Source organism: Etheostoma spectabile, unplaced genomic scaffold (assembly GCF_008692095.1).
Source record: "Etheostoma spectabile isolate EspeVRDwgs_2016 unplaced genomic scaffold, UIUC_Espe_1.0 scaffold00009535, whole genome shotgun sequence".
NCBI lineage: Eukaryota > Metazoa > Chordata > Actinopteri > Perciformes > Percidae > Etheostoma > Etheostoma spectabile.
The window spans coordinates 1-15,000 of record NW_022603706.1 but is presented as its reverse complement, the minus strand read 5'-3'; the positions used below and the strand labels follow the sequence as shown (position 1 = coordinate 15,000).

Sequence of the window (15,000 nt, the reverse complement as noted above, 5' to 3'; positions counted from 1 at the left end):
AGCGCTCCCACAGACACACAGAGATACAGGGCGGCAGCGAACGCAGCGCTCCCACAGACACACAGAGATACAGGGCGGCAGCGAACGCAGCGCTCCCACAGACACACAGAGATACAGGGCGGCAGCGAACGCAGCGCTCCCACAGACACACAGAGATACAGGGCGGCAGCGAACGCAGCGCTCCCACAGACACACAGAGATACAGGGCGGCAGCGAACGCAGCGCTCCCACAGACACACAGAGATACAGGGCGGCAGCGAACGCAGCGCTCCCACAGACACACAGAGATACAGGGCGGCAGCGAACGCAGCGCTCCCACAGACACACAGAGATACAGGGCGGCAGCGAACGCAGCGCTCCCACAGACACACAGAGATACAGGGCGGCAGCGAACGCAGCGCTCCCACAGACACACAGAGATACAGGGCGGCAGCGAACGCAGCGCTCCCACAGACACACAGAGATACAGGGCGGCAGCGAACGCAGCGCTCCCACAGACACACAGAGATACAGGGCGGCAGCGAACGCAGCGCTCCCACAGACACACAGAGATACAGGGCGGCAGCGAACGCAGCGCTCCCACAGACACACAGAGATACAGGGCGGCAGCGAACGCAGCGCTCCCACAGACACACAGAGATACAGGGCGGCAGCGAACGCAGCGCTCCCACAGACACACAGAGATACAGGGCGGCAGCGAACGCAGCGCTCCCACAGACACACAGAGATACAGGGCGGCAGCGAACGCAGCGCTCCTACAGACACACAGAGATACAGGGCGGCAGCGAACGCAGCGCTCCTACAGACACACAGAGATACAGGGCGGCAGCGAACGCAGCGCTCCTACAGACACACAGAGATACAGGGCGGCAGCGAACGCAGCGCTCCTACAGACACACAGAGATACAGGGCGGCAGCGAACGCAGCGCTCCTACAGACACACAGAGATACAGGGTGGCAGCAAACGCAGCGCTCCTACAGACCCACAGAGTTACAGGGTGGCAGCGAACGCAGCGCTCCCACAGACACAAAGAGTTACAGGGTGGCAGCGAACGCAGCGCTCCTACAGAGTTACAGGGTGGCAGCGAACGCAGCGCTCCCACAGAGTTACAGGGTGGCAGCGAACGCAGCGCTCTCACAGAAACAGAGTTACAGAGTGGCAGCGAACGCAGCGCTCTCACAGAGTTACAGGGTGGCAGCGAACGCAGCGCTCTCACAGAGTTACAGGGTGGCAGCGAACGCAGCGCTCTCACAGAAACACAGAGTTACAGAGTGGCAGCGAACGCAGCGCTCCTTAAGACACAAAGAGTGTCTGGGTTACTGACATGAGTCCAGCCCCCCTGGGTACGGACCTGAGTCCAGGCCCCCTGCTGGACCGGGTACTGACCTGAGTCCACCCCCCTGGGTACTGACCTGAGTCCAGGCCCCCTGCTGGACCGGGTACTGACCTGAGTCCACCCCCTGGGTACTGACCTGAGTCCAGGCCCCCCTGCTGGACGGGTACTGGACTGATAGACACAGCTGCAGGGCCAGCTGGGTCTTCCCTGCTCCACTCTCTCCAGACAGCTCGCTGACCCGCCCCACAGGAAGACCCCCCGCAGCAGCTGGTCCAGACAGGACACCCCAGACTCAGTCTGAGACCAGAGTCTCCATGCTGCAGCAAGATGGCTATACACACACCACACACACACACACACACACACACACACACACACACACACACACACACACACACACACACACACACACACACGTTAGTTACATCACTCTGTAACCAATCAGACCTGTATGACTGACCTGGGTGTGGGGGTATAACTAACCTGGGGGGGGGGTAATAACTGACCTGGGGTGTGGGGGTATAACTAACCTGGGGGGGGTAATAACTGACCTGGGGTGGGGGGGCTGCGTCTGCAGGCAGTGGCAGCAGCGGTCTGCAGCTGATGGACGTCTACGCGGGACAGACCGGTGAGCCTCTGCAGGTCTGGACCAGAAACACACAACACCTCCCTCAAAGACTTCAGTTTCACTGGGGGGGAAGGGGGGCATATTTTACAGTTTAATGAAGATCCAACCAAATTCCATAATAAATGTTACTGTTTTAACGTGGCTAACATATGCTTCATCTGACGTAAGCCCCGACATTACCAAGTTAAAACTAATCCACATATCTTTCCCCGAAATACATGTAAGATAGAGTAGCGCCGATAGTAGTACTAAAACATTTAGTTTAGAACAATGTGTTCATAAATGGTTATTTGATAAATACATTTGAAAATATTCGATAAAACATTAAAGTGTGGTTAATCTGAAAGGAGCTCCGTCTATAGTCTACACGGCCTTACCGACGTTTAAGGTCTGAACGTTACATCTAGAAGAGGATTTAACGTACAGGACATCTAGTTATATACACTTTATGATGGCCGATTACACTATTACAACATATATCTTAAGACAAAGTGTTAGTTTGTGTCATATATTGTTATTACAGTTTATGGTGAGCGATGAAATGTTAAATTGTGATATTTCTGAGTGAAGCCTGGTGCACGGGCTCGCTTACCTTTCCTAACGGACGCTATGATCCGGGGGTGGAGCTCCAGTTGGTCCCAGTCCATGTCCCCGCTGCGGACATGCTGTCCCCGCCGCTGCTCCACTCTCACACGGCGACAACAACTCACTACACTGGGTAATTCACTAATTATAATAATAATAATGAGTTCTGCTTGTTTCGGCCTGTCTATAGTTTCAGCCCGTAACTTCACACATGAAATACCCGCCAGAATGCGACACGTCATCACGCTACGCCTGGAAGGAACCATTTATCCGGTTAGGCGGGGGTGGCTGGTCCCGGGTTAAATGTAAATCCAGTTTATTTTCTTATATATCAACCTGTATGCTTTTTACTTCATAACTAAAACACGTAATGTAAACTTAAAAACTTTCAATACGGTTTGTAATTCCTCTCGACATCGATCAACACCCCCCCCCCCCAACTCCGCGTGATCTCCAGACCCAGTGACGTCAGCGCGCTGCGTCTCAGGAAGAAAACAAAACACATTCGTGAAGACGAAGCAGCCTAACAATGCCCAGTGATCGGTTAATAAAACAATAATTAACCGTTAAATAACCGGTTAAATACCCGGTTAACCGTCTGTCTGACTGGAGGACAACATGGATTAAACCGGATATTAAATCTGGAGACACTACCGGCTCCGACGTGTTTCTGACCGCGAAACCGGCCTTGGTGGTTCCGTTAGTGGTGAGTCCTCTATTAACTAGTATTAACTAGTGTTAACTAGTATTAACTAGTATTAACTAATAAGGTCCAATATCAACCCTAACTAATGACTAACCGGCCTCGGTGACCATATCAGGGACTACCTCATGAAGCTCATGAAAGAACACCAGGGGGGGGGGGGGGGGGTGGAGACCATATCAGGGACTACCTCATGAAGCTCATTGAAAGAACACCAGGGGGGGGGGGAGACCATATCAGGGACTACCTCATGAAGCTCATTGAAAGAACACCAGGGGGGGTGGAGACCATATCAGGGACTACCTCATGAAGCTCAGTGAAAGAACACCGGGGGGGGGGGAGACCATATCAGGGACTACCTCATGAAGCTCATTGAAAAGAACACCAGGGGGGGGGGGGGAGACCATATCAGGGACTACCTCATGAAGCTCATTGAAAGAACACCAGGGGGGGGGGGTGGAGACCATATCAGGGACTACCTCATGAAGCTCAGTGAAAGAACACCAGTGGTTTGCAGAGCTATCAAAAAGAGTTGTTAATATTTAACCATAACTTTACGATTTGTTCCCGTAGACCAGTGACCTCTGACCCCACCATGAGCCCCCGGGTGTGCAAGACCTGCGGCGGGGCCGACATTGACGTGGACCAGGCCCGGGGCAGCGCCGTGTGCACCGGCTGTGGCTCGGTCCTGGAGGACAACATCATCGTCTCTGAGGTCCAGTTCGTGGAGGGAAGCGGAGGAGTCTCGTCTGCTGTGGGACAGTTTGTCTCCGCCGACGGTGAGACGCAACAACTGGTCTACACGCGTCAAAAACACACTTCTGACCACGAAAACTGGTCTACACGCGTCAAAAACTCAGACCACGAAAACTGGTCTACACACGCGTCAAAAACACTAAAACTACAGATTTGACTCGAGTCTGGCAATCTTCATATGCAGATTTGACGGTTTAAAGAAATGTTTTGGCTTCTGGGAAGTCCCTTCCGTTCTCTAGTTCGTAGCAGCCATCTTCTTCGTCAGAAGCACGCTCAGATCAAACGGTTTCATTTCTGCTTCGTTGTGGTTGAAACCTGAACAGCACGACTCAGACAGCTGAATGTGAACAAACTGAAGCTTTATTGAATCAAGTCCTGCAGACAGAGTCCTGGTCTTCACCCGGGGACCAGGTTACCTGTGAGGACAGAAACATGCCAATATAAGTGTGTGTGTGTGTGTGTGTGGGGGGGGGGGGGGGTCCTTCTAGAGCCAGACCAATATATCTGTATTTGGCATTTCTAATGGTAGATTAATGTTTTTTAAATATTCTTCCATCAGAATCATTTATAGTGACAAATGATTCTGATAATATTTTAAAAATGAAAACGGACATCAACCATGTTATGAGAGTCGCCGTCTTCGCAGAGGGCTCGCTACAATTTAGAAAATAAATATCCATCTCTACTGTACGTATGCGTGTTTATTCATCTCTCGGCATTTAGCATTTTTAAATAACCAAATATTTGTATCGGCCTTAAAAATCCTTAGTTGGTCGGACTCTGGTTCCTGAGGAGCCCGGACCTCTCAGGATGCCTTGGTGATCACTGGCTCCGTACTGAGCACCACAGTCCGACCCGGCGAGATCTGGGTCAGACCCAGTGGACCCGGCCCCCCCAGAGGTCGGGACGCTGAAGTTCTGCAGGTTGGGTTGGTCCGAGGTTTGGAGTCTTCCTGAGAGGCTGGGACCGAGTTGGAAGGTCGGCCCTCCTACAGGAGGACGGAAACAGAAACCAAGACTTAGTCGTGACTCATAATCCAAGTTGCAAGCAGCAATGATAGAGATAAATACAGATCCGATTCTCTTCCCTACCTGTCTGAGGGACGTTTCTTGGAGAAGATTCCTGTCCTTCCCCGTTTCTGGTTTCAGATATAGACTGGACCCGTTTCTGCTGGTTGGGGTACAGAGGACCCACTTCCTGTTGGTTGAACTGAAGTCCAGAAGGGAAAAAACTGCTCGGAGGTTTGACTCTGATGGTCTGCACTCGTGACCGATCCGTCTCCCTCCGTTCAACGGTTCCTGATCCTTCCGGGTTTGGGTCAACCTGGCCGGTTGCAGCAGATGCCGGTTCAGACGCCGGTGTGTTGGCGGCGCCGGGGTGCTTGGTGTCAACGTTGGGTAGTTCTGCGCTGAGCGGAGCTGGATGAAGTCGAGAGGTTTGAAACCAATGGTTCTGACTTTGAGGCTGGTTCCCAGCTCTGTCTTTACGGTTTGGCACTTCCTGTCCTACATCAGGCACTTCCTGTCCTGCAGCTGAGAGACTCGGATCCAGGTGTTTCTTGTATTGCCACGTCCTGTCTGGCACGCCAGGAGAACGCTTCAGACTCTGCTGGTCTTCATGTGGCTTAATGATGCCGCCGGGGCCCTGAGTAAGCTTGTCCCCCGATAGGCTAGAGTGCCAGACACTAACCGATGCCTTTGCACCCTGGGGTGTCCCAGTGGGATCAGATCTTCCCAGACCACTGTCCAACTCTCCCCCAACTGGAGAATAGGGATCCTGGAAGAACTCAAGCCCAAAGCCAGGTTTTTATTAGTTAGCCCAGAATTTTCTTCTCTTGCTTGTACAAAGTTGAAGCTACGGGGGCGGGGGTTGGACAGCTGGGCGCTTTTGTCTGGTGACTGCTGGTATCGGGGACCGTGTGGGGGGAGGTCTGAAAACCCAAATACTTGCTGGTTCTTTTTCTGAGAAACAGACCCTGGGACTTGCTGGGTACCGATGATTTGAGAAGGAGAAAGATGAGAGTTCGTGAGCTTTTGGGAGACTGAGAGCAGCTTGTTGGGTGCTCCTGGTACTGTGATGAAGTGGCTGGGTCCAGGTTTGGGCCTAGGCCAGTGGCCTGAGAGAGGCAGGACCCCCCCTGCTTGGTTGACCTTGTTACTCGGGATGTTCCCAGAAACCTGACGTGAACAGTCTTCGGCAGGGACTGGATCTGCTGGACAAAAAAAAAAAAAAAAGATTTTAATATGAACTGGGTTCAGTATTTTACCTTTATTCTGAAAAGACAATCTTCCTCTAAGCTGTATCCATGGGAACAGGATGGGTTCCCCCCCAGACCAATGGTACTCACTGGAACCTTTGAGGCTCTTGAAGACTTTCACTGAACCAAATCCCGGTGTCTCTGATTTGAAGGATCGATTAACAGACAGTCTGTTGACCCCGCCGAGTGGATAGAAGCACCGCACCGTCAACCTGTTTAATAATAATAATAATAATAATAATAATAATAATAATAATAATAATAATAATAATAATAATAATAATGCTGAGGTTGTAAACATGCACTAATGAGATGTCAGAGGGGGGGGCCACATGCTGCCCATGAGGTACCTGGGCACCTCTCCAGCTACTAGTCCAGCCCCCCTACTGACCCCAGTATTTTGAGGTATTCCTCACTTGAACTGGGACTCCCTGGAGATCAGGTTCGGTCCGTCTGAGATCAGCTGTCTGTCGTGGACGATCTCGTTCTCATAAACCATGTAGGACTCCGCGGCCTGGGGGACATCAGTTACAACTTCACTCATGGACATATCCGCCTGTAGTTGTGTACAATTATCCCTGTAGCGGTGTGTGGACCTCATCCCTGTAGCCGTGTGTGTGGACCTCATCCCTGTAGCCGTGTGTGTGGACCTCATCCCTGTAGCCGTGTGTGTGGACCTCATCCCTGTAGCCGTGTGTGTGGACCTCATCCCTGTAGCCGTGTGTGTGGACCTCATCCCTGTAGCCGTGTGTGTGGACCTCATCCCTGTAGCCGTGTGTGTGGACCTCATCCCTGTAGCCGTGTGTGTGGACCTCATCCCTGTAGCCGTGTGTGTGGACCTCATCCCTGTAGCCGTGTGTGTGGACCTCATCCCTGTAGCCGTGTGTGTGGACCTCATCCCTGTAGCCGTGTGTGTGGACCTCATCCCTGTAGCCGTGTGTGTGGACCTCATCCCTGTAGCCGTGTGTGTGGACCTCATCCCTGTAGCCGTGTGTGTGGACCTCATCCCTGTAGCCGTGTGTGTGGACCTCATCCCTGTAGCGGTGTGTGTGGACCTCATCCCTGTAGCGGTGTGTGTGGACCTCATCCCTGTAGCGGTGTGTGTGTGGACCTCATCCCTGTAGTTATATCCGTAGTTGAACATGTTTCCAGTGTTCTGGGTCTCACCAGAGCTCTAGTCCCGCAGGAGTCCAACTTGAAGACAAACAGGACTCTGGCTGCGTCCGTCTCTCTGGGCTTGCAGCTGGGTCCAGCAGCGTGGTGGTGTCCGGGTGCACTGAGGGCCAGGTGGAGGTGGGCGTGGTGACCACCGCCATGGTCCCGTCTGCTGAGCAAACTGACCCCCCCAGGAAACATCGATTATGACGGGACAAAGAGACAGGGGGGACAGTGGGGGACATAGACTGAGAAACAGACCGGAGGCGCATGCACATCAATATTCTGAATATGAAAATATTACCTATCATGTCCTCGGTCTTGAAGATGCAGCGTTTGGAGGTGGATGTCTGGACCTCTAACGTTTTGGAGTCTCTCAGAAGAAGCCGAAATGTCCCGTAAAAGTTTGACAGTGTGACATCCTGGAAATGAAACAGGACCGGATCAGACACTTCTACACTCTCATTTACTGGAACTACTTAAATACTCAGCTGGGCTCAACATGTTCAGATGCATGCCACCGGCTACATTAAGACCAAGATGGTTCCTGGCCCCAGGGCCTGAAACCATCACCCCACCACCCTGGCCTAACTAATTCAGCAGGAAACTGGGACATGTTGACATTCTGATAATTCGTGGACTCTTACGTCGTAGGTGTATCCGACGGAGAACACCGGGATTTCCAGCGTGGTCCTGAAGGAGTCTCTGTGAAGGCGGTACCCTCTTTGGGCGGCCAGTTGTGAGGTCAGAGGCTCGTGGCCGACGCCCACCTCCCAGATACTCTCTGCGTGTGGCGGTACGACCACGGTGAAGGTGATTCCTCCGTCCGAACACTGAGCCGTGATCTCTGGAGGAACTGCACAGGAGAAACACAACGTCTCAGTGGCTTTACAGCCAATTAGAACCTGTGGTGATGACATCACACGCTGTTCTAGGGCCAGACTGGGACATCTGATTGGTTGGAGACATTTTAAAGTGTTTCCATTAATTTACACTGAATCACACGACGTCTACCATCACACGATCAACGTGGGACAGCATCACACGATCACTATGGGACAGCATCACACGATCAACGTGGGACAGCATCACACGATCAAAATGCGATTTCATTATTTGGATTATAAGGTTTCCATCAGCGTTTATCATATTCATGAAATTCAAATTTCACTGTTTCCATAAAACCGTTTTCATTCAATACCACTAGAGCGGTTTCTGTAGACCTGACCAGAACAGATGTACTTACACATGTTTAATGCTTGTGCCTTGATGGACGTGAGGTGGTAGTACGAGTCTTTCTGAGGCACGATGGTAAGTGTGTAGTTGACATCGATGGAGTACTGCACCACACCCTGACCCACGTACTGTTGGAGGGAAATATAAAATGAGTAGTGTTACATTTGAAAAAGCATTGGGAATCAAAGGGGTACGTAGTTCATAGCCAATAGGATCGATAAAAACTGGCACCACTAAACCAGCTTAGCTACCCTCCACTAAACTCCAGGCCGGGGACAGGCTAAATCCTGCACCACTAACCCAGCCGACCTGACTTCAGGCCGGGGACAGGCTAAATCCTGGGTAAACTGTCAAACTGGTTGCGTGGAAGTCCTCACCGTCCAGCGGACGGCCGGGTTCTGGAAGGGCAGCCGAAGTTCGTAGGCCCGGCTGCCGTTGGCGTGAAGGACGGGACGGATGCTGAAGCCCCCCTTGGTGCTCTGTGTCGTCTCCATCTGGTTACCGTGATATGGACGTCCTCCATCGTCACATCAGCCGGGATGTTCCCCAGGTAGACTCTGAACACGCGGTCATCGCTTACGGTCTCTACGGGAAGGAACCCAAATCAGGAGCAGATGAGACAGGACAGAGGACATCTTGATTAGGATAATCAATTTTAAATTAATTTCTTGTCAATCACAACAGTTCTCAGCGCTTGAGGGGGGGGTGTCAACTGACTGACTTACTGTCGGGGGGGTGTCAACTGGCTGACTTACTGTCGGGGGGGGGGGAGGTCAACTGGCTGACTTACTGTCGGGGGGGGGGGAGGTCAACTGGCTGACTTACTGTCGGGGGGGGGGAGGTCAACTGGCTGACTTACTGTCGGGGGGGGGGGGAGGTCAACTGGCTGACTTACTGTCGGGGGGGGGGGAGGTCAACTGGCTGACTCACTGTCGGGGGGGGAGGTCAACTGGCTGACTTACTGTCGGGGGGGGGGGAGGTCAACTGGGGACTTACTGTCGGGGGGGGGGGGGAGGTCAACTGGGGACTTACTGTCGGGGGGGGGGGTCAACTGGGGACTTACTGTCCAGGTGGAAGGGTGGACGGCAGAGCAGCGGCGTGTCGAGGACTCGGAGCATGCGGTGCCTGGTGTCGATGCTGCTCCCGTCTTCGTACAGCAGAGAGAAGACGTGTTGGTAGAGCAGGAAGATCACGTACGTCTCCTTGTACACGTTGTTCACCACCCAACTCTACAGACAAGGAAACCAACATTTTCATCAGCAATCTGCACAATATTTTCCAGAAGAGGGTGAAAATGCAAAAACAATAACCCTAACACATGTTTTCCACTAAGGATAACCCGGTTCTGGTTCTTATGTCAGTCTGGTGTGGTTCTAGTCACCAGTGATCTGAGAACCAGCTCGATCCTCCACAGCTGAGAGCCATGTCAAAATATTTGGGTCTTTGCTGACCGCTGCTACCGCTTCGCTTGTTTTGGGTCCTGGTCATTTTTAATTTTTCCATGTTTATCAGCTGGGCCACACTCTGTAACCCTGTACCCAATGGTCCAAACATCTCACGCTGTAGCCTCAAAGACCAGCTCGGTTGCACAGCTGCATCAAGTTTATTCTGGATTCTGAGGAGGGCACAGAGCCAGACGTCCCCCATCCTTGTCCAAAGCTAACAGCTGTCTATGGGTAACCCGTGTTAAAAAAAAAAAAAAAAAAAAAAAAAAAAAAAAAAAACTTCGGGACGCCATTTTTAAAAACACGATAGTCCCGGCGCAGCACCCGACGTAACCGGTTCTAATCTATAGACCAGCGCTGAGTTGGAACCTGGTTTCTTTGGGTGGAAAAGCAATGAACCGGTTTGGTATTTGGCACCGACTCCAAACAAGCACCAGACCTGCCTCGATGGTGTCTCATTGCCATCAGGTTCTAGAAACACCCAGTCCCAGGTTACCGTGGACTTCTGCTGTAAGTTGTCCAACAAGAACCAACCTCATATTTTATAATGCACCACGTTAATATTCACATTAAGAACTAAGCCCCAACACGTTTGTTGAAAGGACGCTTTCCTCCATCAATGGTGGAAAGACTGTAGGTGTTAAAGATCCGTTTATGGACGGTCTTCATCAAAATTCAGATTTTTCTAACCCTCAGAAAAGGTTCTCGAATGGATCGGTGACTTAAGTGCTGCACAATGGGACAAACTGACCAACATGCATAATATTTAATAAATAAAAGATCGATACTTGGCACCTGTGTATTGATACAGTATCACCACTGAAAATTTAGTGATACTATGCTGTATGGATTCCCCCCCCCCGACCCCTATATCGGACACGCTTGCATTGGCGATTGTTTTCCTATAGGTCGCCTAATGAATCAGTCGACCAATCATTGCAGTTCTGCTGCTGTAGTCTGCTGGTCTAGCAGGACATCAGGCCTTGTTGGACTGTGTTTGTTGCTCACAACCAAATGGTTTTCAAGCTTGTCCCCGTGGACGGGCTGTACCTTTCTGTAGCCGCCCTCCGCCCCGAAAGGAACTCCGATCTGGATCAACGGCCTCGTTTGACCACGCTGAATCCTTTGGTTGTGGCGGTGCGTTCGTCCAGAAGAACCCCCTCCAGCCCCAGGCCGAGGGTCCGGCTTTCAAACACTGCTCCCTCATCGACCAGCGGGGTCATGACCGCGGGACGTCCCACAGCAGCCGGGCGCCGTCAAAAGAACCCGAATCTGAGAATCAACAGAGTCACTGTAAGTCCAGAACAACTTGCCAGTCCAGGAGAATCTACCCTAAATCTACCCCTGAAGAAGAATCTACCCGTCCAGAACTTACTGACTGTGCAGGCCATGGACACGTCGATCATCATCACCGTCAGCTTCTTTTTAAAGAACAGAGAAACCCGGAGCACCTCCACAGGGACGCCTTCCACCTGACAACGAAACACAAGATGTTACATACACAGGAACTGCTCCAGGGCTTTAGAGTCTCAGCCTCTCAGTGACCTTTGGTCTCCTGAATCAGGGTCCATTGAGTCTGGGAGGTCTGGTTCCCCCGTAGTCACAAACCCTTCATCAGCTCCCGCAGTATATTCCAAAGACACGCCACATAAATTCTCAGGTGATTGGATGAACGAATGACAGATTTGTGACCCACCGTGCTCAGCTCGGCATGCGGCTGTTTGTACGGCGAGCGGAGCGCCACCCTCTGGGCGCCCGCCACCAGGCTGTAGCCCCCCCGCTGGGCTTCACTGATGGACATGGAAGACACCCGTCCATCACTCTGCAGGAACATCAGCTGCCACACAGAACTCGCCGTCCTCTGCGCCTGAACGCCACAAAAACAGACATCTGGGTGACCTGCTGTCCTGGGGGGTGGGGGGGCTACATGGTGCATCAGAGCAAGGACTAGGACTCAAGATCACTTTCTTCCAAAAGCCTAAACCACCCTGAATTCACAGCATTTTGCATACTCGCCACTTTATATTTATCCTTTATTAAAACGTAAAAGCAGTTTTAACATAAGTTTGAGAGCTTAAGTAGGAAATTAAGTGTGGGGCAGAATGGCCCCTGAATCTACACCGTATCCATGGCTACAGACCAGGGTTGATTAGGTGTTTTACCTGAGAAAAGGCCGCGTGCCACATCTCTCCACTGTCCCCCCGCTGACCTCCACACGACGACTCTCTGTCCACGTTCACCTGTCCACATCAGGAGATGGGACAACCTTTAATACTTTACACTCAGCAGCAAAAATATATCTCTCAGTTATGATGAGACATGGAGAAAATCAGATATCTCAGTTATGATGAGACATGGAGAAAATCAGATATCTCAGTTATGATGAGACATGGAGAAAATCAGATATCTCAGTTATGGATGAGACATGGAGAAAATCAGATATCTCAGTTATGATGAGACATGGAGAAAATCAGATATCACAATATTCTTCACCAAATATTGATATTGTAGGTTTTGACAACTGATGCTTTGACAAAATATCTTCCCACTTAGATCTGAGATAATAATCTTCAGTAAGGTGGACATACAGACCACGTGGGGAAGAGGCCAATAATACAACTGTCTCAGGAAGTGACATCACTTCACTGGAATGCAGCATTTAAAACCAGGAAAAGACACTTGTGTCATATCACAATATCTAAAATTAAGACAAATCTCGTCTCATATCACAATGTTGATACATCATAACTCAGCATTTCTAGAATATCACTAAATGAAATCCAGTCTGCACCCATGTAGCGGGACAGAAGCTAAGCTTCCCATCCAGACAGTCTTGGGACTCAGCTTTCAGGCAGTTTAGACCCAGGTTGGTTTCAGGAACTGACCTCCATGTAGTCCTCCTCGCAGATGACCTCTCTGTGAGTCCAGGTCAGACCAGAACAGACGGCAGAGACCGGCCGGCTGGTCCACGTTCCCCCAGCGTCGCTCACGAACACGTTGAAGCTGAAGGTGAACACCTCGTCGTTCTGAAACAAGCAAAACCAGACGGGACTCAACGTGGACACCTGGACCTACATGACCCGGGGGTGGGGGGGCGTTGAACCCCTGCTATGCTTTTGGTGTAAGATCTGGCACCCAAATTCATTCTGGGATAGGGGAAGAAAGGCTCTCTGAACCAATCCAACGGTCCTGGGAGGCTGAGAACGTCTCAGGAGACTCCACCAACCCGTCAGGAGGGAGCTTCAGGTCTATACAGCGTACACCTGAAGCTCTAAAGTGCCCTGGTGCAGGTACCTGGTTCTGGGTGAAGCAGGAGTAGTACGAAGCCCTGAAGGTGGTGAAGCCGTCCATCCTGAAGGTGCTGATGGTGTAACCGCAGCGGGACGCCAGCGGCTCGATGAGAGCGTGGACGCCACTTCCATCTACAGAGGGACAGACAGGGTTACAGGGCAGGGGACAGACAGGGGTTACAGGGCAGGGGGACAGACAGGGGTTACAGGGCAGGGGGACACATTGTGCAGGTGCCGATTCTGGGGGGACGCCGTGCGTCGTCAGGGACAGAAATCTCTCCCCCTTACCGTGCAGAACCTGGACAGGTGGACAGGTAGGTGGACAGGGGGACCAACAAGGGTAAAGCAGACCTGACCTTTGACCTGGAAGCGAGGAGTCTGGGCCGAGCGGACGTGGATCCAGAGGTACCGGTCCCGACACTCTGACTCCACCACAGAGTCCTCTGAAAGGACATGACTGTTCAGATTTCTAATTAAGACTTCCAATTAATTACCAATTAAGACCCGAGAGTCGATAATAATAATAATAATAATAATAATAAGACTACCTTCGGCTGAAGATATCTCTGTGAACTGGCAGCAGATGAGCACGAGTCTGGAGAGAAATGTAATCAGATTACTTTATTAAATTAATCTGATATTATCAGTCAGACAGAGAGGGGGGGGGGCTGCCAGCTGGACCAGAGCCCGGAGCAGGTGGGGGTTCGGTGCCTTGCTCCAGATCCCCGGGTAGTGCCCAGGAGGTAAACCGGCTCCTCTCCTGCCACCAGTGCACCTTTCGTACAGGGACATGAACAGCAACCCTCCGGCTACAATCACACTCCCTACTGCCCCCCCCCCCGCCCCCCAACAAGGATCATTAACGCCTTCATTTTTATCCTTCTGGATCCACATGGACTTCCTGGTTTGAAGGCCTAACGACGACTTATTCTGACTCTAAAGTCCACTAGAGGTTTAATCAGTGTGCCTACGACTTGGTTCACATCCAACTAACAAAAACAGCTTAAAACTTAATAGTGAGACGTGTTTAACCCTCCAGAGACCTTTTAATAATCTAAGACCGGTTTCCCAGAAACAGCTACGCTAGTTAGCGCTGAACCCACCATCCTCCATTTATAAAACAGTACTTTAGCGTGAATAGAGCCGACCCTGGTCTCGTGTACCATGGCTAAACTCGGTGTTTATTTCTACCAACACCAGAGTTGGGATGCTTGGGAAAGCGGAGAGAAAACCAGAACCCAGCGTTTCGGGTTTTATTTGGTTCTGTGGACTCTGAACAAGTGTGTAACACAATGCTAAAATTACCGTTTATTTACATGGAGCCTGGTGGGTTCACTGAGCCAGCAAACTTTGTTAAATATATAACCCAGTCTGTTATAATTTTAAATATATATAAACAGTATGTTGGGTTACAGACCCTAATCATATACTAATAATAATAATGGTGACTTACCGAAGAAGAGGAGAGCAGCCGTCCCCATGTTGAGCTGCAGAAAGTGTCTCTGCGTGTCTCGAGAGTAAAAAGCTTCTCCTCTGCACCAGGTGAGCTGATCACAGCAGTCACACCTGAGGCTGGTTGAGTCTGCTTACACCTGAGGTTTCCTTCTT

The 15,000-nt window shown here is 51.2% G+C and overlaps 3 protein-coding genes across 3 annotated transcripts in view; all 3 read right to left on the bottom strand.

Annotated features, from left to right (window-relative positions):
- The window catches only part of xrcc3 (X-ray repair complementing defective repair in Chinese hamster cells 3), an 8,137-nt gene extending 5,446 nt beyond the window's left edge, over positions 1–2,691 (bottom strand). The window contains exons 1-2 of the mRNA XM_032508829.1: positions 2,558–2,691; positions 1,889–2,026 (exon numbers count right to left, since the gene is read on the bottom strand). Of these exons, the coding sequence (XP_032364720.1) occupies positions 1,889–2,026; positions 2,558–2,612 (193 nt within the window). The 5' untranslated portion in view covers positions 2,613–2,691. The remainder of the gene's footprint in view (positions 1–1,888; positions 2,027–2,557) is intronic.
- Positions 2,692–7,429: 4,738 nt separating this feature from the next.
- On the bottom strand, positions 7,430–11,309 carry LOC116679131 (uncharacterized). The gene is made up of 9 exons (XM_032508828.1): positions 11,153–11,309; positions 10,542–10,636; positions 9,721–9,886; positions 9,238–9,242; positions 9,035–9,151; positions 8,668–8,785; positions 8,069–8,277; positions 7,726–7,843; positions 7,430–7,602 (listed from the first exon to the last, which is right to left on the bottom strand). Exons 1-9 carry the CDS (start codon positions 11,307–11,309, stop codon positions 7,430–7,432), a joined length of 1,158 nt encoding a protein of 385 aa, XP_032364719.1.
- LOC116679136 (uncharacterized) lies at positions 11,185–14,873 on the bottom strand. The gene is made up of 8 exons (XM_032508830.1): positions 14,846–14,873; positions 13,749–13,871; positions 13,397–13,524; positions 12,988–13,128; positions 12,265–12,342; positions 11,799–11,969; positions 11,478–11,574; positions 11,185–11,374 (listed from the first exon to the last, which is right to left on the bottom strand). The coding sequence occupies exons 1-8, from the start codon at positions 14,871–14,873 to the stop codon at positions 11,322–11,324; spliced, it is 819 nt and encodes a 272-aa protein (XP_032364721.1). The 3' UTR covers positions 11,185–11,321.
- Positions 14,874–15,000: the final 127 nt, after the last annotated feature.